We start from the raw sequence: 27,759 nt of genomic DNA on the forward strand, positions 1-27,759 counted from the left end.
CTACCTGGGGGAAAATATGAGATGGTGTGAAGTTTTTGTTTTTATAGCCCTATAGTACTTCCTAGAAGGAAACTTTTGGAAAAGGCAGATGTAGTTGCACTGGAGAGGATGCAGAGGAATGTTGCCAAGCCGGAGTATTTTAGTTATGAGGGGCAACTGGGGGGAGGGACTATTTTATATAATAGTTAAGTAAATAGTGCAGATATAGAAATAAAAAAAAGTAGTGAGGTGGCATTCATGGGTTCAGTGTCCATTCAGAAATCGGACGGCAGAGGGGAAGAAGCTGTTCCTGAATTGCTGAGTGTGTGCCTTCAGGCTCCTGTACCCCCTCCCTGATGGCAGAGGGGAAGAAGCTGTTCCTGAATCGCTGAGTGTGTGCCTTCAGGCTCCTGTACCCCCTCCCTGATGGCAGAGGGGAAGAAGCTGTTCCTGAATCGTTGAGTGTGTGCCTTCAGGCTCCTGTACCCCCTCCCTGATGGCAGAGGGGAAGAAGCTGTTCCTGAATCATTGAGTGTGTGCCTTCGGGCTCCTGTACCTCCTCCCCGATGATAGCCATGAGACGAGGGCATGTCCTGGGTGATGGAGGTCGCTGCCTTTCTGAGGCACCGCTCCTTGAAGACGTCCTGGATACGACGGAGGCCGGTGCCCACGATGGGGCTGACTGAGTTTACAACTCTCTGCAGCTTATTTTGCAGCCTAACGCTAACCCCACCTCTGTCCCCCTCCATACCAGACGGTGATGCAGCCCGTCAGTACATCTGTGGAAATTTGAGTGTCTTTGGCGACATGCCGCGTCTCCTCAAACTCTGAATGAAATGGAGCCGCTGTCGTGCCTTTGTTGTCGCTGCATTGATATGTTGGGACCAGGGGACCCCTAGGAATTTGAAATTGCACACTTAGCTATGACAGGAACAGTAGTGAAGAGTCCTTCTATGTCTGTGTGCAACGGGTTATGGTGAAGAGGAGGTTTAACGGAGATCTGTAGAAGATTCTGTTTTCACTCAGGATGCCTGAGAAGCTGGTAGAGGCAAAGGCTTACAACATTTAAGTATTAAGAAATGATTTAAAAACTCTTTTGGCTAACAGGCCACATGCCGGTAAATCCCATGACTTTAACAAGGACAGCACAGACACGAGGTACCAAATGGTCTTTTTTTCTACCTTGTAACTCTGCTGTCTGCTCCCCCCACCCCCCACATCCCCAGTTCCAGTCTCCTGACCGCCCATTCTGGCCCAGAGCTCTGGGATTCTCCGCCACCCTCTCTCACCTTCCTTCAAAGGTACGAAGATTTATTATCAAACTATGTATGTAGTGTACAACTCCGGGATTCATCTTCTCCAGGCAGCCACGAAACGTAAAGCGATGGAAATCAGTTCAGAAGGAACCCCCCCCCCCCCCCCAGCACAAAAAAAGAACGGCAACGCGATCGTCAACCCCAACTTAAGCCACACGGTGCCACATCAATGCAATTTCTTCTTGTTTGCAGCTGGAATTTGCGGTGCAGATGACCTGTGAGAGCTGCGCCAACGCTGTCAACAACGCGCTGGTTGGAGTTGACGGTGAGCATCCCACCCCACCTCCCACCAACCACCCAACCCAGCCGACACCCACCCACCGCGCAGGGTCGTGCCCGACTTGGGGCCTAGCTGCTCGTCCCCCAGGCGACTCCGAGCCAACTGGGCTTGTGCAGAGCCGGGCGGCGAAGGCTACGGGCCAACGCAGGGGTTGTAGAGGGGGAGACTGTTTCCGCTGGCAAGAGAGCCTTCGGTAAGAGGGGAAGATCCTTAAAATCAGACAATCACAAGAAGGCTCAATAGGTGCATTTAATGCAAGAAAAGTGTATACAATACACATCCTGAAATTCTTCTTCACGAACAATGCCCCAAAGAATGAATGACAGTTAAATATTAGAACCCCAACGCCCCTCAGCTCCCCCTCCCACACACAAGCAGCAACAAAGCAAAGACCCCCCACCAGCAAAAAAGCATCAACAACCTCCACCGAGCACTCGAGCCTGCAGCAAAGCATCAGTAAAGACACAGACCCCAAATACGACTCGTTCACCCGGTATTGACAGACCACAGGCTCTCTCTCTCTCCCTAATAAGGGAGAAAGAGGTGTCCCCGTTTCACAGCGAGAAGGGAGACATAACAAACAACTTGCTGATTTACGGCGTTAAAAGTCTGTTGCGTTGCTGTTTCCGAGCTCTGCGGCCAGAGAGTCGGCACCTGAAGGGTGCAGCTCACCGGACGTACGACCCCCGGCATCTAACCCGCTGCTCCCGACGTTCCTTGTTCTCCCGCGATGCCTCAGTCAGGGCTACGTCTCCAGAGCCGCAAAAATCTGTCACCTCGAAGGCGTGCTCGTCTTCCGAGCCGCGTCCTTGGGCTGTCAGAAAGCCGCTGGTCGCGAGGCCCCGAGTGCGGTTCCCATTCCCGCAAAGAACCGAGGCCAGCGTGTGAGACCGGGTCGGGGTCTTCAAAAGAACCTTGAGAAAGAGATATCAAAGATGGAATCAGAGCTTTTTCCAAAGTCGCAAGCAAAGGGGTCACTGTTTACCGCCGTCATAACTTTGCTCCGCCCCTCAGGGAGACAGGACCCCAACCCGTCATTGGTAATCCGAGCTAGAATTTTATACCAGGCATTCCGTTTTTCTGCACCATTCTCTGTGAATGAGAGATTGAGAGGGGATCTGATTGCAACATATAAGATTATTAAGGGATTGGACAAGATAGAGGCAGGAAACATGTTCCAGATGCTGGGGGAGTCCAGAACCAGAGGGCATGGTTTGAGAATAAGGGGTAGGTCATTTAGGACACAGTTAAGGAAAAACTTCTTCTCCCAGAGAGTTGTGGGGGTCTGGAATGCACTGCCTCGGAAGGTAGTGGAGGCCAATTCTCTGGATGCTTTCAAGAAGGAGCTAGATAGGTGTCTGATGGATAGGGGAATCAAGGGATATGGGGACAAAGCAGGAACTGGGTATTGATAGTAGATGATCAGCCATGATCTCAGAGTGGCGGTGCAGGCTCGAAGGGCCGAATGGTCTACTTCTGCACCTACTGTCTATTGTCTAAAAGATAATGGGGGTCGGCTCCAAGTTATAAAGAGGACTCACGAAAGACTAGAGGAAGCAAGAATGACATCTGGACCCGTACACCAGTCATTGAAGGTGGGCATGCAGGTACAGCAGGCGGTGAAAAAGGCAAATGGTATGTTGGCATTCATAGCAAGAGGATTCGAGTACAGGAGCAGGGAGGTTCTACTGCAGTTGTACAAGGCCTTGGTGAGACCGCACCTAGAGTATTGTGTGCAGTTTTGGTCCCCTAATCTGAGGGAAGACATTCTTGCCATGGAGGGAGTACAGAGGAGGTTCACCAGATTGATTCCTGGGATGGCAGGACTTTCATATGAAGAAAGACTGGATCTACTAGGCTTATACTCACTGGAATTTAGAAGATTGAGGGGGGATCTTATTGAAACGTATAAAATTCTAAAGGGATTGGACAGGCTAGATGCAGGAAGATTGTTTCTGCTGTTGGGGAAGTCCAGAACGAGGGGTTACAGTTTAAGGATAAAGGGGAAGCCTTTTAGGTCCGAGATGAGGAAAAACTTCTTCACACAGAGAGTGGTGAATCTGTGGAATTCTCTGCCACAGGAAACAGTTGAGGCCGGTTCATTGGCTATATTTAAGAGGGAATTAGATATGGCCCATGTGGCTAAAGGGATCAGGGGGTATGGAGAGAAAGCAGGTACAGGGTTTTGAGTTGGATAATCAGCCCTGATCATACTGAATGGCGTGGCAGGTTCGAAGGGCCGAATGGCCTACTCCTGCACCTATTTTCTATGTTGCTATGGTATAAAGTTCCTCCACTACTGGACAGACAGTATTTAGTTTTGTGGTTACAGAGAAAGTTCAGGGTAGGTATACAAAGCAGGGGAGTGTCGCGGATAGCGTGATGCTTACAGCGCCAGGATTCGAGCTTCAAATCCCACCGCTGCCTGCAAGGAGTCTGTACGTTCTGCCGGTGGCCGATTTCCTCCCACAGTCCGCCAACGCACAGGTTAAGGTTGGTCGGTGGATGCCGCGCTGGTGCGGGAACCCTAGCGACACTTGCAGACTGTCCCCAGCACGTCCCCACACCGTGACGGTTACTGACGCGAGTGGCACACTTGCATGTTTCGATGTACGTGTGACACGCACGTGAAAGGTGGGCGGGAGAGTACCAAATCACCCGGATCGTATTGAAGGGTAGGAGGGTCACGAGGGGCCGAGGGGCCTGATTTGAATATGCAGTTTGCACAGCTCACAGGCCGATTGTGAGTCTCTGTTGTCAGGACGGTGGGCAAGGGGGCAGATCCCGAAAGCCCCCATTCCCTCTGGCAGCTGACGTCTCCGAATCTCTGCAGGGATCCATTCGGTACAGATCAGCCTCAGCGAGGAGCAGGTCCTCATCGACACCACGCTGACCTCCGGAGAGGTTCAGGCGCTCATCGAGAGCACGGGCAGGAGAGCTGTGCTGAAAGGAATGGGCAGCAACGCCCTCCGTATGTACCAGCAGTAATATTGAGTGTCTGCGATTCCCCTGCCCTGAGTGTGTGTGGGACGGTGTGGAGAGAGATTCGCTCTGTGTCTGACCCTGGGAGTGTGTGATGGGACGGTGTGGAGGGAGCTTCACTCTGTGTCTGACCCTGGGAGTGTGTGATGGGACGGTGAGGAGGGAGATTCACTCTGTGTCTGACCCCGGGAGTGTGTGATGGGACGGTGTGGAGGGAGTTTCACTCTGTGTCTGACCCCGGGAGTGTGTGATGGGACGGTGTGGAGGGAGCTTCACTCTGTGTCTGACCCCGGGAGTGTGTGATGGGACGGTGTGGAGGGAGCTTCACTCTGTGTCTGACCCCGGGAGTGTGTGATGGGACGGTGTGGAGGGAGCTTCACTCTGTGACTGACCCCGGGTGTGTGTGATGGGACGGTGTGGAGGGAGATTCACTCTGTGTCTGACCCTGGGAGTGTGTGATGGGACGGTGTGGAGGGAGATTCATTCTGTGTCTGACCCCGGGAGTGTGTGATGGGACGGTGTGGAGGGAGTTTCACTCTGTGTCTGACCCCGGGAGTGGGTTCTGGGACGGTGTGGAGGGAGCTTCACTCTGTGTCTGACCCCAGGAGTGTGTGATGGGATGGTGTGGAGGGAGCTTCACTGTGTCTGACCCCGGGAGTGTGTGATGGGACGGCGTGGAGGGAGATTCACTCTGTGTCTGACCACAGGACTGTGTGATGGGACGGTGTGGAGGGAGATTCACTCTGTGTCTGACCCTGGGAGTGTGTGATGGGACGGTGTGGAGGGAGATTCATTCTGTGTCTGACCCCGGGAGTGTGTGATGGGACGGTGTGGAGGGAGTTTCACTCTGTGTCTGACCCCGGGAGTGGGTTCTGGGACGGTGTGGAGGGAGCTTCACTCTGTGTCTGACCCCAGGAGTGTGTGATGGGATGGTGTGGAGGGAGCTTCACTGTGTCTGACCCCGGGAGTGTGTGATGGGACGGCGTGGAGGGAGATTCACTCTGTGTCTGACCACAGGACTGTGTGATGGGACGGTGTGGAGGGAGCTTCACTCTGTGTCTGACCCCGGGAGTGTGTGATGGGACGGTGCGGAGGGAGATTCACTCAGTGTCTGACCCCAGGAGTGTGTGATGGGACGGTGCAGAGGGAGCTTCACTCTGTGTCTGACCCCGGAGTGTGTGATGGGACGGTGTGGAGGGAGATTCGCTCTGTGTCTGACCCGTGCTGTTTGACCATAGGGGACCTCGGCGCCGCGGTGGCAATGCTGGGACCGGAGGGGCCCATCAGTGGGGTGGTGCGATTCCTGCAGCTGACCGAGGATCAGTGCGTTATCGAGGGTACTGTGGACGGCCTGAGCCCCGGTCTGCACGGGCTACACGTCAATGAGTTTGGAGATCTCAGCAACCCCTGCCTCAGGTAACGAGTCTCAATATCCTGCTGCCCTCCCCTGACTTTGCAGTTACAATGGCTGACCTTCTGACTGGATGCACTCGCAGTCCCTGCGGATGTGTGCTTGCCTCCAGCGGTGCCATAAATTACTACCTCTCCCTTGTCCTTTCTCTTTGAGCCCGCCTGTTGAATGGATGAAAGACTCGAGTCACAAGGACGAGCTCTCTCGCGACTTATATCCATTTCCAGTGGAGACTGATCCTGAATTTTCATACTCTTTGGGGTGGGAATTTTTAAGAGTGTAGAGCAGGGTTTCCTAATTTCTTTTGTTGAGTGGTGCCTTGCCATTAACCAAGAGCCCGTGGACCTTCAGGTTAGGAACCCCCCCCCCCCCGGTCACAAATGCTGCTTGGTCTCGCCCGTCAGACTGCAGATTGACTTATTATTGTCAGATGTACCAACAGTGCCTTAAATTGATGGTGCAGTTCCTGGGTGTCCGTCGACCAACACACCCTCGCAATCCAGCTTGTCATTCCACTGGTTGGACACTGGGGGCAGCACCGCTGGGAGACGCCAGCCCCCAGCCGAGCACGGACAGCCTCCGGCGGCTCCTCACCTGGACCGCAGCAGCAGGCAAGCCCGCGGCTTGAGGCCTGGCTCTCGCTGCAGCCAAGGCCACGCGGCTCCCCAGCCGCCTGTCTCACCGGTGATGAAGGGAAGCAACCTGCAGCATCTTAAAACGATCAATATCCAACAGGGTCTCGCCATCGCAAGGGAAATGTCCAAGACAGTTACCCGCGGTTGCTCTGCACGCTGCCGTCGATGCCCTCGATGCAAGACAGCCTGGGAGCAGTGAACAGAATTCAGAATATAGTGCTGAAAGTGCAGGCAGGCAGGCAAACTGAAAGAGCCATGAAAGTTTTCAATTCGGGAGCCTCATTAATTTTCCTTTGCTTCATGTGGCGTTTATGTCTATGGATGTGAAATTGTTAAGCAAATTTGCTGGTAAGCATACTATATTCTGTATTTTCTAGAGCAGGAATTCCCCCTACCTGGTGGTGCAAGTCCTGAGGCTCCTGCACCTCCTTCCTGATGGCTGAGGGGTGGTAACTGTCCCTGAACCTGGTGGTGCAAGTCCTGAGGCTCCTGCACCTCCTTCCTGATGGCTGAGGGGTGGTAACTGTCCCTGAACCTGGTGGTGCGAGTCCTGAGGCTCCTGTACCTTCTACCTGATGGTTGAGGGGTAGTAACTGTTCCTGAACCTGGTGGTGCGAGTCCTGAGGCTCCTGTACCTTCTACCTGATGGTTGAGGGGTAGTAACTGTTCCTGAACCTGGTGGTGCGAGTCCTGAGGCTCCTGTACCTTCTACCTGATGGTTGAGGGGTAGTAACTGTTCCTGAACCTGGTGGTGTGAGTCCTGAGGCTCCTGTACCTCCTTCCTGATGGTTGAGGGGTGGTAACTGTTCCTGAACCTGGTGGTGTGAGTCCTGTGGCTCCTGTACCTTCTACCTGATGGTTGAGGGGTGGTAACTGTTCCTGAACCTGGTGGTGCGAGTCCTGAGGCTCCTGTACCTCCTTCCTGATGGTTGAGAGGTAGTAACTGTTCCTGAACCTGGTGGTGCAAGTCCTGAGGCTCCTGTACCTTCTACCTGATGGTTGAGGGGTGGTAACTGTTCCTGAACCTGGTGGTGCGAGTCCTGAGGCTCCTGTACCTTCTACCTGATGGTTGAGGGGTGGTAACTGTTCCTGAACCTGGTGGTGCGAGTCCTGAAGCTCCTGTACCTCCTTTCTGATGGTTGAGGGATAGTAACTGTTCCTGAACCTGGTGGTGCAAGTCCTGAGGCTCCTGTACCTTCTACCTGATGGTTGAGGGGTGGTAACTGTTCCTGAACCTGGTGGTGCGAGTCCTGAGGCTCCTGTACCTTCTACCTGATGGTTGAGGGGTGGTAACTGTTCCTGAACCTGGTGGTGCGAGTCCTGAGGCTCCTGTACCTTCTACCTGATGGTTGAGGGGTGGTAACTGTTCCTGAACCTGGTGGTGCGAGTCCTGAGGCTCCTGTACCTCCTTCCTGATGGTTGAGGGGTAGTAACTGTTCCTGAACCTGGTGGTGCAAGTCCTGAGGCTCCTGTACCTTCCACCTGATGGTTGAGGGGTGGTAACTGTTCCTGAACCTGGTGGTGTGAGTCCTGAGGCTCCTGTACCTCCTTCCTGATGGTTGAGGGGTAGTAACTGTTCCTGAACCTGGTGGTGCAAGTCCTGAGGCTCCTGTACCTTCTACCTGATGGTTGAGGGGTGGTAACTGTTCCTGAACCTGGTGGTGCGAGTCCTGAGGCTCCTGTACCTTCTACCTGATGGTTGAGGGGTGGTAACTGTTCCTGAACCTGGTGGTGCGAGTCCTGAGGCTCCTGTACCTTCTACCTGATGGTTGAGGGGTGGTAACTGTTCCTGAACCTGGTGGTGCGAGTCCTGAGGCTCCTGTACCTTCTACCTGATGGTTGAGGGGTAGTAACTGTTCCTGAACTTGGTGGTGCGAGTCCTGAGGCTCCTGTACCTCCTTCCTGATGGTTGAGGGGTGGTAACTGTCCCTGAACCTGGTGGTGCGAGTCCCGAGGCTCCTGTACCTTCTACCTGATGGTTGAGGGGTGGTAACTGTCCCTGAACCTGGTGGTGCGAGTCCTGAGGCTCCTGTACCTTCTACCTGATGGTTGAGGGGTGGTAACTGTTCCTGAACCTGGTGGTGCGAGTCCTGAGGCTCCTGTACCTTCTACCTGATGGTTGAGGGGTAGTAACTGTTCCTGAACCTGGTGGTGCAAGTCCTGAGGCTCCTGTACCTTCCACCTGATGGTTGAGGGGTGGTAACTGTTCCTGAACCTGGTGGTGTGAGTCCTGAGGCTCCTGTACCTCCTTCCTGATGGTTGAGGGGTAGTAACTGTTCCTGAACCTGGTGGTGCAAGTCCTGAGGCTCCTGTACCTTCTACCTGATGGTTGAGGGGTGGTAACTGTTCCTGAACCTGGTGGTGCGAGTCCTGAGGCTCCTGTACCTTCTACCTGATGGTTGAGGGGTGGTAACTGTTCCTGAACCTGGTGGTGCGAGTCCTGAGGCTCCTGTACCTTCTACCTGATGGTTGAGGGGTGGTAACTGTTCCTGAACCTGGTGGTGCGAGTCCTGAGGCTCCTGTACCTTCTACCTGATGGTTGAGGGGTAGTAACTGTTCCTGAACTTGGTGGTGCGAGTCCTGAGGCTCCTGTACCTCCTTCCTGATGGTTGAGGGGTGGTAACTGTCCCTGAACCTGGTGGTGCGAGTCCCGAGGCTCCTGTACCTTCTACCTGATGGTTGAGGGGTGGTAACTGTCCCTGAACCTGGTGGTGCGAGTCCTGAGGCTCCTGTACCTTCTACCTGATGGTTGAGGGGTGGTAACTGTTCCTGAACCTGGTGGTGCGAGTCCTGAGGCTCCTGTACCTTCTACCTGATGGCAGCAGTGAGAAGAGAGCACGGCCTGGGTGGTGGAGGTCCCTGATGATGGACGCTGCTTTCCTACGACAGTGTTTCATGTAGATGTGCTCAATGGTGGGGAGAGCTTTACCTGTGATGGACTGGGCCGAATCCACTACCTTTTGTAGGATTTTCCACATTCTGCATTCTGTTCTCGATCAGTGTACTGTGCATTGGTTTGATCTGTGTGTATGCAAGACAAGCTTTGCACTGCATCTTAGTAACAATATAGCCTTAAGAACAATGATAAACCAGTATCAGTTCCATTAAAGGCTGACCTCGAGCCTGCTGGCCCATTATGTCTTTTGCCCGATGGTAGTGGAGAGAATAAAGGACCACCAGGCTGTGAGAGGTCCCTGATCATGTCGACTGCTTTCCCCTGGCAGCCAGAAGTGCCGATGGAGTCCCTGGAGGGCTGTTTGTGATGTTCTGCGCTTTGTTCACCGCTTGCTGTGGTTTCCTGCGACCTGGGACTTGGGCAGCGCCCGTTCCAGGCTGTGGGAGCCAGATTGACCTCTCGCCCCCTCTGGGGTCGACACTCGCCCAGCTGACTCTCAGGATGACCGTGTGGCTGCGGGCAGGCTGTACGCAGCTGGCCATCCCTTTGACAGGGGAGAATTCCCTGGCCATGTCCCATGTGCCCTCTCCCACACCTTCCAGCCCAGGGGTGGAAGGAAGTGGTATCTCGGTTTACAGATCCCCATATCTGACTCGGGGTGTGTTGGCTTGTGGGGCGGAGTTCTGGGACAGGACTGGAGGAAACTGGGTTGTGGTGGGGTGATGGGGGGGGGGGGAGTTCCCCTGGGTCCTCAGTCCCACCTCGTAACCCGTTCACCCCTGTTGCTTCTCCCACAGCTGCGGTGGCCACTACAATCCTGGGAACAGCCGCCATGGAGGGCCAAAGGACGCCGAGCGGGTGAGTGCCAGCGAAGACACGCACACACACCCCACTTGCTGTGCCTCACCCTGTTTCTGTAGCCCCACCCGCGGGCCCCACCTTCCTGTCTTTGGCCCCGCCCCATTACTCCCTTCCTGCGTCTCAGCCCCTTCCTAGTCCCCTTTCCGCCATGCCACACTTCCCCCGGCTCCAAAAATTCAGCCCATCAGGATCCATACCAACTGCGTAAAAGCTGATCCAACAGGTCCCCATCCTCTTGCCCCAAAGCCCTGCGGGTTCTTTCTAATTCAGCCCACCGGCATTCACGTTCCTCAAGCACAACGGTTTCCTCAACCCATACCCCTACCCATTCTTATTTTAGGTTCCCCTCACGGCCTCGGGTGCAGAGAGAGAGAGAGAGAGAGAGAGAGCGACTTTACCTTCTCGAAGGCCTGCCTGCTCCAGATCCCCTCTGTGCTGTCCCAGAGGCCTTGACATCTTTCACAAAGTGCGGTTCCAGGGACCGGACGCGATCCCCTGCCCGTGAGCTGATAGTTCCAGCCTACCGGTCATCCCTCATTTCCCGTCACCCACTGAACTCCGCTCCCCTCCCCGCGTTACTTGTCTGGCATCGTCTCGCGTAGCGCTTGACCGCTCTAGTTGTCAGATCGGGCTTCATTCCTGCCTCCATCCTCCCCGTGACTGAGTGGGTTTCCTCCAGGCGTTCCGGTTTCAAAGATTGTACGGCTTACGTGCTCCGCTGGGCTTAAGCACTGCGACACTTCCGGGCTAGCCCCCTCGCTGATTTGATTCGACGCAAGTGGCACGTTCTACTGTATGTTTCGACGTACAGACAGACATACTTTATTGATCCCGAGGGAAATTGGGTTTCGTTACAGTCGCACCAACCAAGAATAGTGTAGAAATACAGCAAAATAAAATCAGAAATAATTATATAATAATAAGTAAATTATGCTAAGTGGAAATAAGTCCAGGACCAGCCTATTGGCTCAGAGTGTCTGACAGTCCGAGGGAGGAGTTGTAAAGTTTGATGGCCACAGGCAGGAATGACTTCCTATGTTACATCTCAGTGTTACATCTCGGTGGAATGAGTCTCTGGCTGAATGTACTCCTGTGCCTAACCAGTACATTAGGGAGTGGATGGGAGACATTGTCCAAGATGGCATGCAACTTGGACAGCATCCTCTTTTCAGACACCACCGTCAGAGAGTCCAGTTCCACCCCCACAACATCACTGGCCTTGCGAATGAGTTTGTTGATTCTGTTGGTGTCTGCTACCCTCAGCCTGCTGCCCCAGCACACAACAGCAAACATGATAGCACTGGCCACCACAGACTCGTAGAACATCCTCAGCATCATCCGGCAGATGTTAAAGGACCTCAGTCTCCTCGTGAAATAGAGACGGCTCTGACCCTTCTTGTAGACAGCCTCAGTGTTCTTTGACCAGTCCAGTTTATTGTTCATTCGTATCTCCAGGTATTTGTAATCCTCCACCATGTCCACACTGACCCCTTGGATGGAAATGGGTCACCGGTGCCTCAGCCCTCCTCAGGTCCACCACCAGCTCCTTAGTCTCCTTCACATTAAGCTGCAGATGATTCTGCTCACACCATGTGACAAAGTTTCCCACCGTCGCCCTGTACTCAGCCTCATCTCCCTTGCTGATGCATCCAACTATGGCTGAGTCATCAGAAAACTTCTGAAGATGGCAAGACTCTGTGTGGTAGTTGAAGTCCGAGGTGTAGATGGTGAAGAGAAAGGGAGACGGGACAGTCCCCTGTGGAGCCCCAGTGCTGCTGACCACTCTGTCTGACACACAGTGTTGCAAGCGCACGTACTGTGGTCTGCCGGTCAGGTAATCAATAATCCATGACACCAGGGAAGCATCCACCTGCATCACTGTCAGCTTCTCACCCAGCAGAGCAGGGCGGATGGTGTTGAACGCACCGGAGAAGTCAAAAAACATGACCCTCACAGCGCACAGTACATGTGACCAATGGCGCCAATGAGAATAAACAGACAGTGAAATGTTTCTTTTGCACCAAATGATCAACACAGGATGTGCTGGGAGCAGCCGGCAAGTCTCACCACACTATTATTTATTGACCGATTGAGATTACTGTGCGGAACAGGCCCTTCCAGTAAACCCACCGATATAGTCCTAACCTAATTATGGGACGATTTACAACCGGCGCGTCTTTGGTCTGTGGGAGGAAACTGGAGCACCCAGGGAAAACCCACGTGGTCACGGGGGAGAGAACATACAAACTCCTCACAGGCAGCGGCGGGAATTGAACCCTGGTTGCCAGTACTGCAAAGCGTCATGCCATCTCCGTCATAGCACGCCTACAACTGACTAACCTTGACCTGTATGTCTTTGGAGTGTGGGAGGAAATCCTGGGGCCATGGGGAGAACCTTCAATCTCCCTACAGGCAGTGGCGGATGTTGGAACTGTAGGGTGACCTCCAGAGAGTGCGGAGGGTGGAGCGAGGGAGGCCACTTGAGAAAACAACCCGGGGGTTTGAACGTGAGATAATGGCCCCTCTCTATTTGCCCCCAAGGACCCTGGCACCTTCCCCTCCCTCCCTCCAAGGTTAATCTGGCCCAAGTGACGATGGCTTTCCCCACCGTTTCTTTTCCAGCACGTTGGAGACCTGGGGAACATCCATGCCAATGAGCAGGGGAGAGCCACATTCCGTATCCAAGACGACCGTCTGAAGGTAAGTAAGCACTGTTCAACGGACCAGTCAGCGTCTACAGAGAGATAAACTCTTCATCATAGCTGGTAGAGGGAGAAGAAAAGTTAGTTGTATATAGTTGTTTTGAGTCCAGAATAATTATGTTGAATTTCTACATATGATTATTAATTCTCAATGGCTAATAACTCTAGTGTCTGGCCGGCCATAGATGTTAAAAGGAGTGTCCTACCTTCTGTCTGACTTGAACAAGGCAGCGTGTGGTGTAACCTGGGTGGTTATCTTGGACATTTCTCTTGTCGGATATTGATAATGTAAGGTGCCAAAGGCCTGCTTCCCTCGTTCGGCGGTGCAACAGGTGGCGTGGGAGCTGCGTAGCCCCAGTTGTGGCGAGGACTAGGACTAGGCCTCGGGCAGTGATGCGTACCCGTCGGTGCTGCCCTCCAGTGTTCGATTGGTTGAACGACAGGTCAGATTGCCACCTTGTACAATCAATCTGCGGGAAAAGTCGCTCGAGGTCTTGAACTATATATGTGTGACTACATTTTTTTTTTGTTTGCTGTTTTGAAAGTCCTGTGTATGTTTTGCATCTTGGCCCCAGAGGAATGTGTTTTTTTTCCGGCTTTACCCATGTATGGATGAATGATACTTGAATTTATTTGATTTAATTTGAAGAGGCCATTGTCTTTCCCCTCCTCACACTGACTTTTTCTGGCTTCTGCCCCCACCCCCCTTCCTTTCCAGACCGGATGAAGGGTCGCGGGCTGAAGCGCTAACTTCATCTACCTCCTTGGCCCGCAGGGTTCCTGTAGCATTTTGTGTGTGTTACTCTGGATCTCTTGTGTTTCAGAGAGTAACAGCGACGCTTTCTAAAGTAACACCTGCAAAAACGTTGATGGTAGGAGGGGCACAGCAGGTCAGATTCCAGTATATTGGCCTGTTTCCAGTCTCCTCGAACCCTCCCGCAATTTAGCAGAGTTTGAGAAGTTTCAGCAGCTGGGTCCTCGGTCCTTGCAGTCACTTCCATTAAAAAAAACCCTCCAGGTTCAGGAGCAGTTATTACCCTAGAACCATCAGGCTCCTGAAACCAGTGTGGGTAACTTCACTCACCTCAACTCTGAACTGATTCCACGACCTACAGGTACACCTTCAAAGACTCTACAACTCATATTCTCAGGATTATTTATTTACTTCTTCTTTGTCCTCTTTTGCTTCTTTGTTACTTGTCAGTCTTGATTTATTTTTCATAAATTCTATTGTATATTTTAGTTTTCCTGTGAACAGAAAATGAATCTCAAGGTGGAACATGGTGATGTGTACGTACTTTGATCATAAATTCACTTTGTCGTATATTCCTTTGCCTAACCACCCCCTCCCATCCCAATGATTTATCCCTGGTAATTGGGATTTTTACAAGTTCCTCCATTTTATTTGGAATTGGTCCATCTGACTCCTCTGGGGCTTTCACTGTGTTGATGAAAAAAGCTGTTCCTGAATCGTGGGTGTGTGTCTTCAGGCTCCTGTACCCCCTCCCTGATGGCAGAGGGGAAGAAGCTGTTCCTGAATCGCTGAGTCTGTGTCTTCAGGCTCCTGTACCTCCTCCCTGATGGCAGAGGGGAAGAAGCTGTTCCTGAATCGTGGGTGTGTGTCTTCAGGCTCCTGTACCCCCTCCCTGATGGCAGAGGGGAAGAAGCTGTTCCTGAATCGCTGAGTCTGTGTCTTCAGGCTCCTGTACCCCCTCCCTGATGGCAGAGGGGAAGTAGCTGTTCCTGAATCGTTGAGTGTGTGTGTCCAGGCTCCTGTACCCCCTCCCTGATGGCAGAGGGGAAGAAGCTGTTCCTGAATCACTGAGTGTGTGTCTTCAGGCTCCTGTACCTCCTCCCTGATGGCAGAGGGGAAGAAGCTGTTCCTGAATCGCTGAGTGTGTGTCTTCAGGCTCCTGTACCCCCTCCCTGATGGCAGAGGGGAAGAAGCTGTTCCTGAATCGCTGAGTGTGTGTCTTCAGGCTCCTGTACCTCCTCCCTGATGGCAGAGGGGAAGAAGCTGTCCCTGAATCGCTGAGTGTGTGTCTTCAGGCTCCTGTACCTCCTCCCTGATGGCAGAGGGGAAGAAGCTGTTCCTGAATCGCTGAGTGTGTGTCTTCAGGCTCCTGTACCTCCTCCCTGATGGTAGCAATGAGAAGAGGGCATATCCTGGGTGGTGGGGGTCCTTAATGATGGACGCTGCCTTTTTGAGGCACCACTCCATGAAGATGTCCTGGATTCTATGGAGGCTGGCGCCCGTGATGGAGCCGACTGAGTTCACAACTTCCTGTAGCTTCTTTCGATCCCCCCTTCCCGCCCCCACTGCCAAACCAGACGGTGATGCAGCCAGTCAGAATACTCTCCACACCATGTCTGTAGTTTTCGAGTGTTTTAGTTTTCATACCAGATCTCCTTTAACTCCTGTTGAAAAATAGCCATTGTCTTGCCTTTGTATAGCTGCGTCAGTATGTTGGGATGAGGTTCCTCAGAGATTTTGACACCCAGGAACTTGAAATTACTCACTCTCTCCACTCCTGACTCCTCTTTGAGGATTGGCTCATGCTACCTCGTCTTACCCTTTCTGAATCCACAACCAGCTCTTTGGGTTTACTGACGTTGAGTCCAAGGTTGTTGCTGCGACAGACACCATTCCACCAGCTGGTGTATCTCGCTCCTGTCCGCCCTCTCGTCATCATCTGAGATTCTATCAACAACGGTGGTACCGTCAGCAAGTGTACAGTTGATATTGGAGCTGAGCCTATGGGTGCAGAGAGAGTAGAGCGGCGGGCTAAGCACGCGCCCCTCTCGTTGATTGTCAGCGAGCACGCACAGCACGCCGGAGGAGCTCAGCAGGTCGGGCAGCGTCCGTGGAAATGTTTCGGGCCTTTTGTGTTTCTGATTGTCAGCCGGGCGGAGATGCTGTTTCTGTTCGGCACCGATCATGGTCTCCCGGGGAAGAAGTCCAGCAGCCAGTTGCAGGGTGAAGTTCAGAGGCCCAGTTTTTCGATGCTGTTAAATGCTGAGCTGTAGTCAATAAGCAGTGGCCTGACGTAGGTATTGGTATTGTCCAGGTGACCCAAGGCCGTGTGCAGAGCTAATGAGATCACATCCACTGTCACGATAGGCAAGTATTGCAGTGGGTCCAGGTCCTTGCTGAGACAGGAGTTAATTCTAGCTATAACCAACTTCTCAAAGCACTTCATCACCGTAGATACTGGACGATAAGGCAGCTCACCCTGTGTGGTGAACTACGTGTGCCTGTCTGGACACGGCCCCCTGCTGACTGCTTCTGTGGCTCCTCCCACAGACCCCGGTATAAAGGCGATTGAGGCCTGAGCCCGGCCTCTCAGTCTCCAGGATGTAGTATGGTGGTCACTCACTGCTTGTTCCTTCTTCCAGTCAATAAAAGCCGATATCTCGCCTTTAAGTCTCAGACTGAGTTATTGATGGTGCATCAATTTTATTGACTGGGAGTTTTAAAACATGGAAACCGTTTTACGTCTGGACCGATTGGATTTGGACCCCCAAGACCCTGAAGCAGCTCTTGCTTTTGAACTCTGGCTTGCATGCTTCCAATCATACTTGGAGGAGGTTCGTGCGACTGACCCTGCCGTTATGCACAGAATTCTCCTCTCGAGGGTCACCCCAAATGTTTATTCAATTATCAGAAACCTGCCGACCTACGCTGGGGCACTGGACGCCCTCAAAAGACTCATCCGAACTTGTGACTGCAGTCAGCAGGGGGCGTGTACAGACAGGCACACGTAGTTCACCACATCCTGCTCTTGGGCACTGGTGTCATTGTTGCCCCTTAGAAGCAGGTGAGAACTTCCAGCCACAGCGGCGAGAGATTGAAACATCCTTGAACACCCCCACCGGTTGGCTGGCGTAGGTTTTCAGAGCCCTACAGGGTACTGTCACCCTAGGAGGGTGAACCCTGGCAAGGCGAATTTTCTATTCCCCGTTATTGATCCACCAGCCTTGTCCTGCATCTACCTCATGAACCTTTGTTTTTATTCATGTAATAGGTCCGTCCGGGGCAATACTGCCCAGCAATCCCCCCCCCCCCCCCCGCCCCGATTTAAGCCTAGCCTAATCACGGGACAATTTACAGTGACCAACTAACTTACCAATTGATATGTCTTTAGACTGTGGGAGGAAACTGGAGCACCCGGAGGAAACCCACGCGGTCATGGGGAGAACGTACAAACCCCTCACAGGCAGCGGCGGGAGTTGAACCCAGGTCGCCCATACCGTAAAGCAGCGTGCCAACTAACCACCACTCCACCCTGCCGCCATTCTGTTAACTTTCAGGAATTAGTCTTAATTCAGGAATTAAAATTAAAATCAACTCTCTGTTGATTTTTGCCCTCAAACCCACCGCCATATTCCCCCAGCAGAATCTCCTTCCGAGTCATAGCACTGGGGATCATTCCCCTCCCGTCGCGGACCAGAAGAGACGTCCTAAGCACTGGCGCCGGGCAGATAGCACCGTGTCAGGAGCTGAAAAGAGTGGCCATTCCCCTAACTGTACTATCCCCCACTCAAAGGGTGCCACAGTGCTCCGCAGAGTTTGCAGTCACCACTAGAGGGAGCAAGAGCCTCATCCCGATAGTCCATCTCTGTCTCGCTGCCTCTTCTGCATTTGAAGTTGTCTCCAGACTTTCACTGTCTTATTGGGCGCCAACGTGGGCTTCTCCTGAAATACTGTGTCCAGCTTGTTCATGTGACATCTCACATGTCAACTATAAATCTGCTGATGATACAACCATTGTTGGCAGAATCTCAGATGCTGGCGAGAGGGCGCGCAGGAGTGAGATAGATCAGCTAGTTGAGTGGTGTCTCTGCCCTTCAGGAAAACTGCCTTTCCCCCCCCCCCCCCCCCCCCATGTGTCAACTCTTGTGTCAGCTCCTCCTCGAGTGGCCAACACTCTGCAGGTAGGTATCGCCTCTGTTTTTGGTGGCAGGGGGAGATGTGTCTCTACCAAAGGAGGTGTGAGGCGCTCCTTCCCTCTGCTGGCCTGCAGGTCACCCTTGGGCGAGGTGTAGCACCCGCTTGGCACCCCCCTCCCCCCCTCGATCAGGGTCACGTGAACCCATGGGAGCAGCCGGTGCTGATCACAAGTCCTGGTTACGTGACCACTGACCACAATCTCTGAAGAGTATTGATAATGGCTGGTGGAGTCACCCATTTTGTAAAGTCCAGAAGAAGCCAATGGCTGTAGAAAAATTTGCCAAGAGCAGTCACAGTCAAGGCCATGGATGCCATACAACACGGCACAGAATGATGATGTCACTTGACATGGCGCATAATGGTGATGATGAGTCTCTGTTTACCACTATGGGAGGGGGCAGTTGGGGGGGTCAACCATTTCCCAAATACTGCAGCAACAGCACACCACCTTCTGACCTGATTAACCAGTCGTATTTAAATGCGCAGAGTTATTGGAGTGGACATATTATAAAACTGTGCAGCACAGGAACACACCCCCTTCGGCCCACAATGTCATACCAGCCTTAACTAAATTTGTACTTGTACGCCCAACGAGCCTAATCCCTTCTGCCCACACGTGTTGTGATGAAGAGTCTCGGCCCGAAACGTCGACTGTTCATTCCCCTCCCGTAGATGCTGCCCGACCCGCTGAGTTCCTCCAGCGTTTTGTATGTGTTTCCGTGGACATCCAGAGCAACGCAGATACAAAGCATACCAATTCACAATCTCCTGTACGTTCACATTCCTCTCCAAGAGCCTTCTCTGTAGTAGTTGCCTCCTCCACCGCTCCTAGCTGCCACCACTCTCTGTGCAAAAAAAAACTGATCTCTAACATTTCCTCTCCTCCCCGTACTTTACTCCATTCACCTTAAAATTATGCCCCCTCATATTAGTCTTTTCTGCCCTGGGAAAAGTGTCTGCTCGATCTGTGCCTCTTATCATCGTAGACACCTCTATCAAGTCATCTGTTATCCTCCTTCACTTCAAGGAGAAAAGCCCGAGTCCACTCAACCCATCCTCGTAAGACATGCTTTCCAGTCCTGGCGGCATCCTGGTGAATCTGCTCTGCATCTTCCCTAAGGCTTCTACATCCTTCCTGTAATAACGTAACCAGAACTGAACACTATACTCCGTGTGATCTAACCAAGGTTTTATAGAGCTGCAGTATTACCGTACAGCTCTTGAACTCAGTCGCCTGACTGTCTGTAGTCTAGTGTAGCTTTCTCTGTGTGTTTTTTAAATTACGTTGTTCAGTCTAGTTTTTTGTATTGTGTCAGGTAACACCATGGTCCTGAAAAACGTCGTCTCATTTTTACTATGCATTGTACCAGCAGTTATAGTCGAAATGACAATAGAAGTTGACTTGACTTGACCTGATGAAGGACAACACTGGCTCTGCCCAATCCTGTTATTTCCAAAGTGCATCGTTCCCTCTCCCTTCAGCGATAAATCTTTAGCATTATGCCTTCAATGATCCCAAGAGGTGAATCCCATTGGGAATCAGGAGAAGAATTCCCTGTCCCAGAGAGCCTGCTCCCACAATCGGGAGCGATCTGTAACGGGAGCCAGGACGTTAGAACACAAGGAGAGGGAACGGAGTGGACACCCCAGCATGGAGCAGAAGGACTGAATGGTCCAGCTGCATGCTGATGGGAACTGACAGAATGGAGGATTTGGAAAAGGCAGGGCAGGGACTTGGGATGGAGTGAAGAAGGTGTGCAGTGCGTTGGCTGTTGAGTGCAGTGTTTAGGATGCCATATTGCACTTGAGGAGAGCAGCAGGGCCACGCTTGGAGCAGCGTGCACATTTCTGCTCACCGAGGCGTGGGAAGGATGTCTTTAAACTGGGAAGGCATCAGAAAAAGACTCATGAGGTTGTTTCTGGGACTAGAGGGCTCGAGAGAGAAGTAGAGAGAGTGAGCAATTTCAACTTTCTGGGTGTCAGTATCTCTGAGGACCTAACCTGGCCCAGCACGACTGCGGCTGCATTTCATCAGGAGTATGAGGAGATTCGGTTTGCCACCACAGATGTACCCTGGTGAGTATTCTGACCGGCTGCATCACCGTCTGGTATGGGGGGGGTTTACAGCACAGGATCGAAGTGAGCTGCAGAGAGTTGTAAACTCAGTCAGCTCCATCACGGGCACCGGCCTCCGTCGTATCCAGGACATCTTCAAGGAGCGGTGTCTCAGAAAGGCAGCGTCCATCATTAAGGACTCCCTCTACCCAGGCCATGCCCTCTTCTCATTGCTGCCATCAGGGAGGAGGTACAGGAGCCTGAAGACACACACTCAGCGATTCAGAAACAGCTTCTCCCCCTCTGCCATCAGGGAGGTGGTACAGGAGCCTGAAGACACACACTCAGCGATTCAGGAACAGCTTCTCCCCCTCTGTCATCAGGGAGGAGGTACAGGAGCCTGAAGACACACACTCAACGATTCAGGAACAGCTTCTTCCCCTCTGCCATCAGGGAGGAGGTACAGGAGCCTGAAGACACACACTTAACGATTCAGGAACAGCTTCTTCCCCTCTGCCATCAGGGAGGAGGTACAGGAGCCTGAAGACACACACTCAACGATTCAGGAACAGCTTCTTCCCCTCTGCCATCAGGGAGGAGGTACAGGAGCCTGAAGACACACACTCAACGATTCAGGAACAGCCTCTTCCCCTCTGCCATCAAGGAGGAGGTACAGGAGCCTGAAGGCACACACTCAACGATTCAGGAACAGCTTCTTCCCCTCTGCCATCAGGGAGGAAGTACAGGAGCCTGAAGACACACACTCAACTATTCAGGAACAGCTTCTTCCCCTCTGCCATCAGGGAGGGGGTACAGGAGCCTGAAGACACACACTCAGCGATTCAGGAACAGCTTCTCCCCCTCTGCCATCAGGGAGGAGGTACAGGAGCCTGAAGACACACACTCAGCGATTCAGGAACAGCTTCTTCCCCTCTGCCTTCAGGGAGGAGGTACAGGAGCCTGAAGACACACACTCAGCGATTCAGGAACAGCTTCTTCCCCTCTGCCGTCCGATTCCTAAATGGACACCGAACCCATGAACACCACCTCACCACTTTTTTATTATTTCCTATTTTTGCACTAATTATTTAATTATTTAATATTTATATACTTGCTGTAGTTCACAGTTTTGTCTCTATATTATCATGTATCACATTGTACTGCTGCCACAAAGTTAACAAATTTCACTACATACGCCGGTGATATTAAACCTGAATCTGATTCCGATCAGAAGGAGAGAGTAGACAGTCTGCATCGAAGGAGACCTTACATGAGGGGTGAAGATGAGTTGCATGGGCACGCTGTTCTTCCCCAGGGTAGGGGGGTGGTTGAGACTACAGGGGAGGGGATCGATCTAAAAGGAGCCTTGGGCAAGCGTCTCACACAGAGGATGATGGATGCAGGTGGATGCTTCCCTGGTGTCATGGATTATTGATTACCTGACCGGCAGACCACAATACGTGCGCTTGCAACACTGTGTGTCAGACAGAGTGGTCAGCAGCACTGGGGCTCCACAGGGGACTGTCCCGTCTCCCTTTCTCTTCACCATCTACACCTCGGACTTCAGCTACTGCACAGAGACTTGCCATCTTCAGAAGTTTTCTGATGACTCGGCCATAGTTGGATGCATCAGCAAGGGAGATGAGGCTGAGTACAGGGCTACGGTGGGAAACTTTGTCACATGGTGCGAGCAGAATCATCTGCAGCTTAATGTGAAAAAGACTAAGGAGCTGGTGGTGGACCTGAGGAGGGCTAAGGCACCGCTGACCCCTGTTTCCATCCAAGGGGTCAGAGTGGACATGGTGGAGGATTACAAATACCTGGGGATACGAATGGTCAATAAACTGGACTGGTCAAAGAACACTGAGGCTGTCTACAAGAAGGGTCAGAGCCGTCTCTATTTCCTGAGGAGACTGAGGTCCTTTAACATCTGCCGGATGATGCTGAGGATGTTCTACGAGTCTGTGGTGGCCAGTGCTATCATGTTTGCTGTTGTGTGCTGGGGCAGCAGGCTGAGGGTAGCAGACACCAACAGAATCAACAAACTCATTCGTAAGGCCAGTGATGTTGTGGGGGTGGAACTGGACTCTCTGACGGTGGTGTCTGAAAAGAGGATGCTGTCCAAGTTGCATGCCATCTTGGACAATGTCTCCCATCCACTCCATAATGTACTGGTTAGGCACAGGAGTACATTCAGCCAGAGACTCATTCCACCGAGATGCAACACTGAGCGTCATAGGAAGTCATTCCTGCCTGTGGCCATCAAACTTTACAACTCCTCCCTCGGAGTGTCAGACACCCTGAGCCAATAGGCTGGTCCTGGACTTAATTCCACTTGGCATGATTAACTTATTATCATTTAATTATTTATGGTTTTATATTGCTATATTTCTTCACTATTCTTGGTTGGTGCAGCTGTAACGAAACCCAATTTCCCTCGGGATCAATAAAGTATGTCTGTCTGTCTGATACATCGAACAGGCTGCCAGTGGAAATGAGATTAATGTTTTTAATGTCAACAAGTGTGAGGTTTTGCACTTCAGAAGGACCTACCAGGGTAGGTCTGACTCTGAGCAGTAGGACACTGAGGAACGTGGTAGAACAAAGGGACCTGGGAATACAGGTCCATAGTTCGTGGTGTCACAGGTAGATAAGGTCGTAAAGAAAGCTTTTGACAGAGAAATTCTACAAGAACGTTGCCGGGTCTGGAGGACCTGAGTTATAAGGAAAGATTGAATAAGTTGCGACTTTATTCCTTGGAATGTAGAAGATTGAAGGGAGATTTGATAGAGGTAAACGAAACTACGAGGGGTATAGACAGGGTAAATGCAAGCAGGCTTTAGCCACTGAGGTGGGGTGGGACTGCAGCCAGAGGTCATGGGTTAAAGGTGAAAGGTGAAAAGTAAGGGGAGCGCGAGGGAAAACTTCTTCACTCGGAGGGTCGGTGAGAGTGTGGAACGAGCTGCCAGCACAAGTGGTGCACGCGAGCTTGATTTCAACGTTTAGGAAAAGTTTGGGTCGGTACATGGATGGGAGGGGTGTGGAGGGATATGGTCCCGGTTCAGGTCAATGGGGGGGTGGGGGTCAGCACTTTAGGTGGCTCAGCTTGGACTAGATGGTGTGAAGGGCCTGTTTCTGTGCTGTACTTTTCTATGACTCTGGAAGATGCACACAGGGATGATTGAAAATTGGAGGGCCATGTGGGAGGGAAGGGTTAGATTGATCTTTGAGGAGGTGAAAGAGTTGGCACAGCATTATGGGCCGAAGGGCCTGTACTATGCTGTAGAGTCTTATGTTCTGTAAGCCAGAGGTGCAAACGTGGACAGGAAAGGCATAGGGCAGGGGTTCCCACCTTTTTTAATGGCGTGGCATTAAGAATTGAATTGACTTTATTTCATACATCCTTCACATTCATGGGAAGTAAAAATCTTTACATTACATCTCTGTCTGAATGTGCAATCGTAGTAATTTATAATAAGTAGAACAGTCACCATAACATAGAAATACAGTCAAATCAGCGTGAGTTAATGGCCTGGTGGAAGAAGCTGTCCTGGAGCCTGTTGGTCCTGGATTTTATGCTGCGGAACCGTTTCCCAGATGGTAGCAGCTGGAATAACTTGTGGTTGGGGTGATTCGCATCCCCAGTGACCCTACAGACCCTTATCATTGTAAATGTCCTCAATAGGGGGAAGTTCACGTTTACAGATGCGCTGGGCTGTCCGCACCACTCTCCGCAGAGTCCTGCGATTGAGGGAGGTACAGTCCCCGTACCGGGCAGTGATACAGCCAGTCAGGATGCTCTCAGTTGTGCCCCTGTAGAAAGTTCTTAGGATTTGGGGGCCCACACCAAACTTCTTCAACCATCTGAGGTGAAAGAGGCGCTGTTGTGCCTTTCTCACCACACAGCTGCTGTGTACAGACCACGTGAGGTCCTCGGTGATGTGGATGCTGGGGAACTTAATGCTGGTCACCCTCTCAACCCCAGATCCACTGATGTCAATAGGGGTTAGCCTGTCTCCATTCCTCCTGTAATCCACAGCCGGCTCCTTTGTTTCTGCGACATTGAGGGAGAGGTTGTTTTCTTGACACCACTGTGTCAGAGAGATGACTTCTTCCCCGTAGGCCAGCTCGTTATTGTTTGAGATGAGGCCAATCAGTGTGGTGTCGTTGGCAAATCTAATTAGCAGGTTGGAGCTGTGGGTGGTGACGCAGTCATGGGTGTACAGGGGGTAAAGGAGGGAATTGGGTGTCACAGGAGGGTGGAGGTGAGGGAGCCCACTCCTGCAACCTGCTGGCGATCTGACAGGAAGTCCAGGATCCAGCTGCACAAGGCAGGGTGAAGGCTGAGGTCTCTGAGCTTCTTGTCGAGCCTGGATGGAACTATGGTGTTGAATGCTGAACTGTAGTCCAAGAACAGCATTCTCACAGAAGCACCCTTCTTCCCCAGATGTGTAAGGATGGTGTGTGCAGCAGTGGCTATTGTGTCGGTAGGTGAATTGCAGGGGGTCCAGTTTGGGTGGTAGTAAGCTGCAGGTATAGTCCTTGACCAGCCTCTCAAAGCATTTGCTCATTATTGAGGTGAGTGCGATAGGACGCCAGTTGTTCAGGCACGTTACCGTGGACATTAGTACAGGGACAGTGGTGGCCCTTGTGAGGGCCCTGTGGACCCCGGTTGGGAAGCCCGATTTATAAGGATGTGAGACAAACACGGGCAAACGGGACTAGCTCAGGTAGCCACCTTGGTCACTAAGGACAGGTCAAGTGAACGGGCCTGTACCCATGTGAAATGGCCCCCGGGAGTGGGAGGAGGAGGGGTGGGGGGCGCTCGGTTTTTCAACATGTATGCTGAGTCTGCCCGTTCTTTGAACGCTCCCCAGGTCCGGGACATCATCGGCCGCTCGGTGGTGGTAGCCAGCGGCGAGGACGACCTGGGTCGGGGAGGACACCCGCTGTCCCACGTCACAGGGAACTCCGGAGAAGGGTAGGTGGCGAGCGAGCACAGAAAGCAGAGTCCGACCTCACCCTCGTAGCAGTACGGGTAGGGCTCCCAGAATTGGAGATGTTTCTGACGCAAGAGATGGTCTGAAGGAGACACCCCTTCGGTCCGCTCCCAACCCCAGTGGGGGCTTGTGCCTCCTGACAGTTCCTGGTTATCCCCCTCCGCATCCCTAGGAATCTCCTTCCCTGCTGATGACCATCCTGATCAATGGTCCTTTATGTATCCCTGACAGCCTATCGTGATCGGGTACACCTCCATCCGCTTTCCCCTCCGTCCTTCAGAAACTGAGATCCTCTCTGTATCGTCACCGTCCGTTCTGGCAAGATCCTCAAACATCCCTCTGAACTCTCCCGGGCAAAGGGATGTTGTAGAGTGATCTTCACTCTGTGTCTGAGTGTGTGATCGGACGGTGGGGAGGGAGCTTCACTCTGTGTCTGACCCCGGGAGTGTGTGATGGGACGGTGTGAAGGGAGATTCACTCTGTCTGACCCCGGGAGTGTGTGATGGGACGGTGTGGAGGGAGCTTCACTCTGTGTCTGACCCCGGGAGTGTGTGATGGGACGGTGTGGAGGGAGCTTCACTCTGTGTCTGACCCCGGGAGTGTGTGATGGGACGGTGTGGAGGGAGATTCACTCTGTGTCTGACCCCGCGAGTGTGTGATGGGACGGTGTGGAGGGAGATACACTATGTGTCTGACCCTTTTTTTTATTACACAATCCTTTATTACACATATCGGTGCTATACAATATATACAAAACAGTGGCAAACACAATTACTGCACTACAAATAGACAATAGACATTACACCAGAATGTTGCCATCCCTATCCACGATGGCATTTACACCCTGCGGAGCCCAACGGTCTCGAAACTCCTCCAAGGCCGCTGTGGACTGCGCGTGTTCTTTTTCAATAGTTACCCGGGCACGAACATACCCCCTAAACATTGCCAGGCAGTCTGCCCGGGGAGATCCTCCCGCCACCCGTTTCCAAGACCCACGGATGGCGGATTTCGCCAGCCCCAGGAGCAAGTTGACTAGGACATCCTCATCCCTCCATGCCCCCTTCCTTACTGGATGACCATATATAAACAGGGTGGGACTAAAATGCAGCCAGAAGGCGAGAAGCAGCCCACGCAAATATGCAAAAAGAGACTGCAGCTTCACACACTCCGTGTACATGTGGTACACGGTCTCCTCCAGCCCGCAGAAGTGGCATGTGGGTGGGAAGTCCATGTACAAACTGCCCTATGCAGTACCCTCCAGCCGAGATCTCCCAGGTGCATGGTAAGAACTCTGACCCTTTTTTTTTTTTTATTACAAAATCCTTTATTACAAATTTCGGTGCTATACAATATATACAAAACAGTGGCAAACAAAATTACTGCACTACAAATAGACAATAGACATTACACCAGAATGTTGCCATCCCTATCCACGATGGCATTTACACCCCGCGGAGCCCAACGGTCTCGAAACCCCTCCAAGGCCGCTGTGGACTGCGCGTGTTCCTTTTCAATAGTTACCCGAGCACGAACATACCCCCTAACCCTGGGAGTGTGTGATCGGACGGTGTAGAGTGAGTTTCACTCTGTGTCTGACCCCAGGAGTGTGTGATGGAACGGTGTGGAGGGAGATTCACTCTGTGTCTGACCCCGGGAGTGTGTGATGGGACGGTGTGGAGGGAGCTTCACTCTGTGTCTGACCCCGGGAGTGTGTGATGGGACGATGTGGAGGGAGATTCACTCTGTGTCTGACCCCGGGAGTGTGTGATGGGACGGTGTGGAGGGTGATTCACTCTGTGTCCGACCCCGGGAGTGTGTGATGGGACGGTGTGGAGGGAGCTTCACTCTTTGTCTGACCCTGGGAATGTGTGATGGGACGGTGTGGAGGGAGATTCACTCTGTGTCTGACCCCGGGAGTGTGTGATGGGATGGTGTGGAGGGAGCTTCACTCTGTGTCTGACCCCGGGAGTGTGTGATGGGACGGTGTGGAGGGAGATTCACTCTGTGTCTGACCCCGGGAGTGTGTGATGGGACGGTGTGGAGGGAGCTTCACTCTGTATCTGACCCCGGGAGTGTGTGATGGGACGGTGTGGAGGGAGCTTCACTCTGTGTCTGACCCCTTTTTTTTTATTACAAAATCCTTTATTACAAATTTCGGTGCTATACAATATATACAAAACAGTGGCAAACACAATTACTGCACTACAAATAGACAATAGACATTACACCAGAATGTTGCCATCTCTATCCACGATGGCATTTACACCCCGCGGAGCCCAACGGTCTCGAAACTCCTCCAAGGCCACTGTGGACTGCGCGTGTTCCTTTTCAATAGTTACCCGAGCACGAACATACCCCCTAAACATTGCCAGGCAGTCTGCCCGGGGAGATCCTCCCGCCACCCGTTTCCAAGACCCTCGGATGGCGGATTTCGCCAGCCCCAGGAGCAAGTTGACTAGGACATCCTCATCCCTCCATGCCCCCTTCCTTACTGGATGACCATATATAAACAGGGTGGGACTAAAATGCAGCCAGAAGGCGAGAAGCAGCCCACGCAAATATGCAAAAAGAGGCTGCAGCCTCACACACTCCATGTACATGTGGTACACGGTCTCCTCCAGCCCGCAGAAGTGGCATGCGGGTGGGAAGTCCATGTACAAACTGAAAAACTTATTGCAGGGCACTGCCCTA

At 52.4% G+C, this 27,759-nt stretch overlaps 2 protein-coding genes across 3 annotated transcripts in view; both read left to right on the top strand.

Annotated features, from left to right (window-relative positions):
* The window catches only part of LOC132383995 (RNA-binding protein 4-like), a 29,718-nt gene extending 25,295 nt beyond the window's left edge, over positions 1-4,423 (top strand). Inside the window, exons 3-4 of the transcript XR_009508818.1 lie at positions 1,488-1,560; positions 4,409-4,423. The gene's annotated coding sequence lies outside the window, so the exon portion shown is untranslated. The remainder of the gene's footprint in view (positions 1-1,487; positions 1,561-4,408) is intronic.
* Positions 1-27,759, top strand: part of LOC132383997 (copper chaperone for superoxide dismutase-like) — a 39,234-nt gene that overhangs the window by 3,258 nt on the left and 8,217 nt on the right. For both annotated transcript variants that reach the window (XM_059955252.1, XM_059955253.1), the window contains exons 2-7: positions 1,488-1,560; positions 4,409-4,546; positions 5,796-5,973; positions 10,297-10,357; positions 12,983-13,060; positions 24,946-25,049. In XM_059955252.1, the coding sequence (XP_059811235.1) occupies positions 1,488-1,560; positions 4,409-4,546; positions 5,796-5,973; positions 10,297-10,357; positions 12,983-13,060; positions 24,946-25,049 (632 nt within the window). The remainder of the gene's footprint in view (positions 1-1,487; positions 1,561-4,408; positions 4,547-5,795; positions 5,974-10,296; positions 10,358-12,982; positions 13,061-24,945; positions 25,050-27,759) is intronic.

The sequence above is a fragment of the Hypanus sabinus genome, chromosome 31, assembly GCF_030144855.1.
Source record: "Hypanus sabinus isolate sHypSab1 chromosome 31, sHypSab1.hap1, whole genome shotgun sequence".
NCBI classification, from domain to species: domain Eukaryota; kingdom Metazoa; phylum Chordata; class Chondrichthyes; order Myliobatiformes; family Dasyatidae; genus Hypanus; species Hypanus sabinus.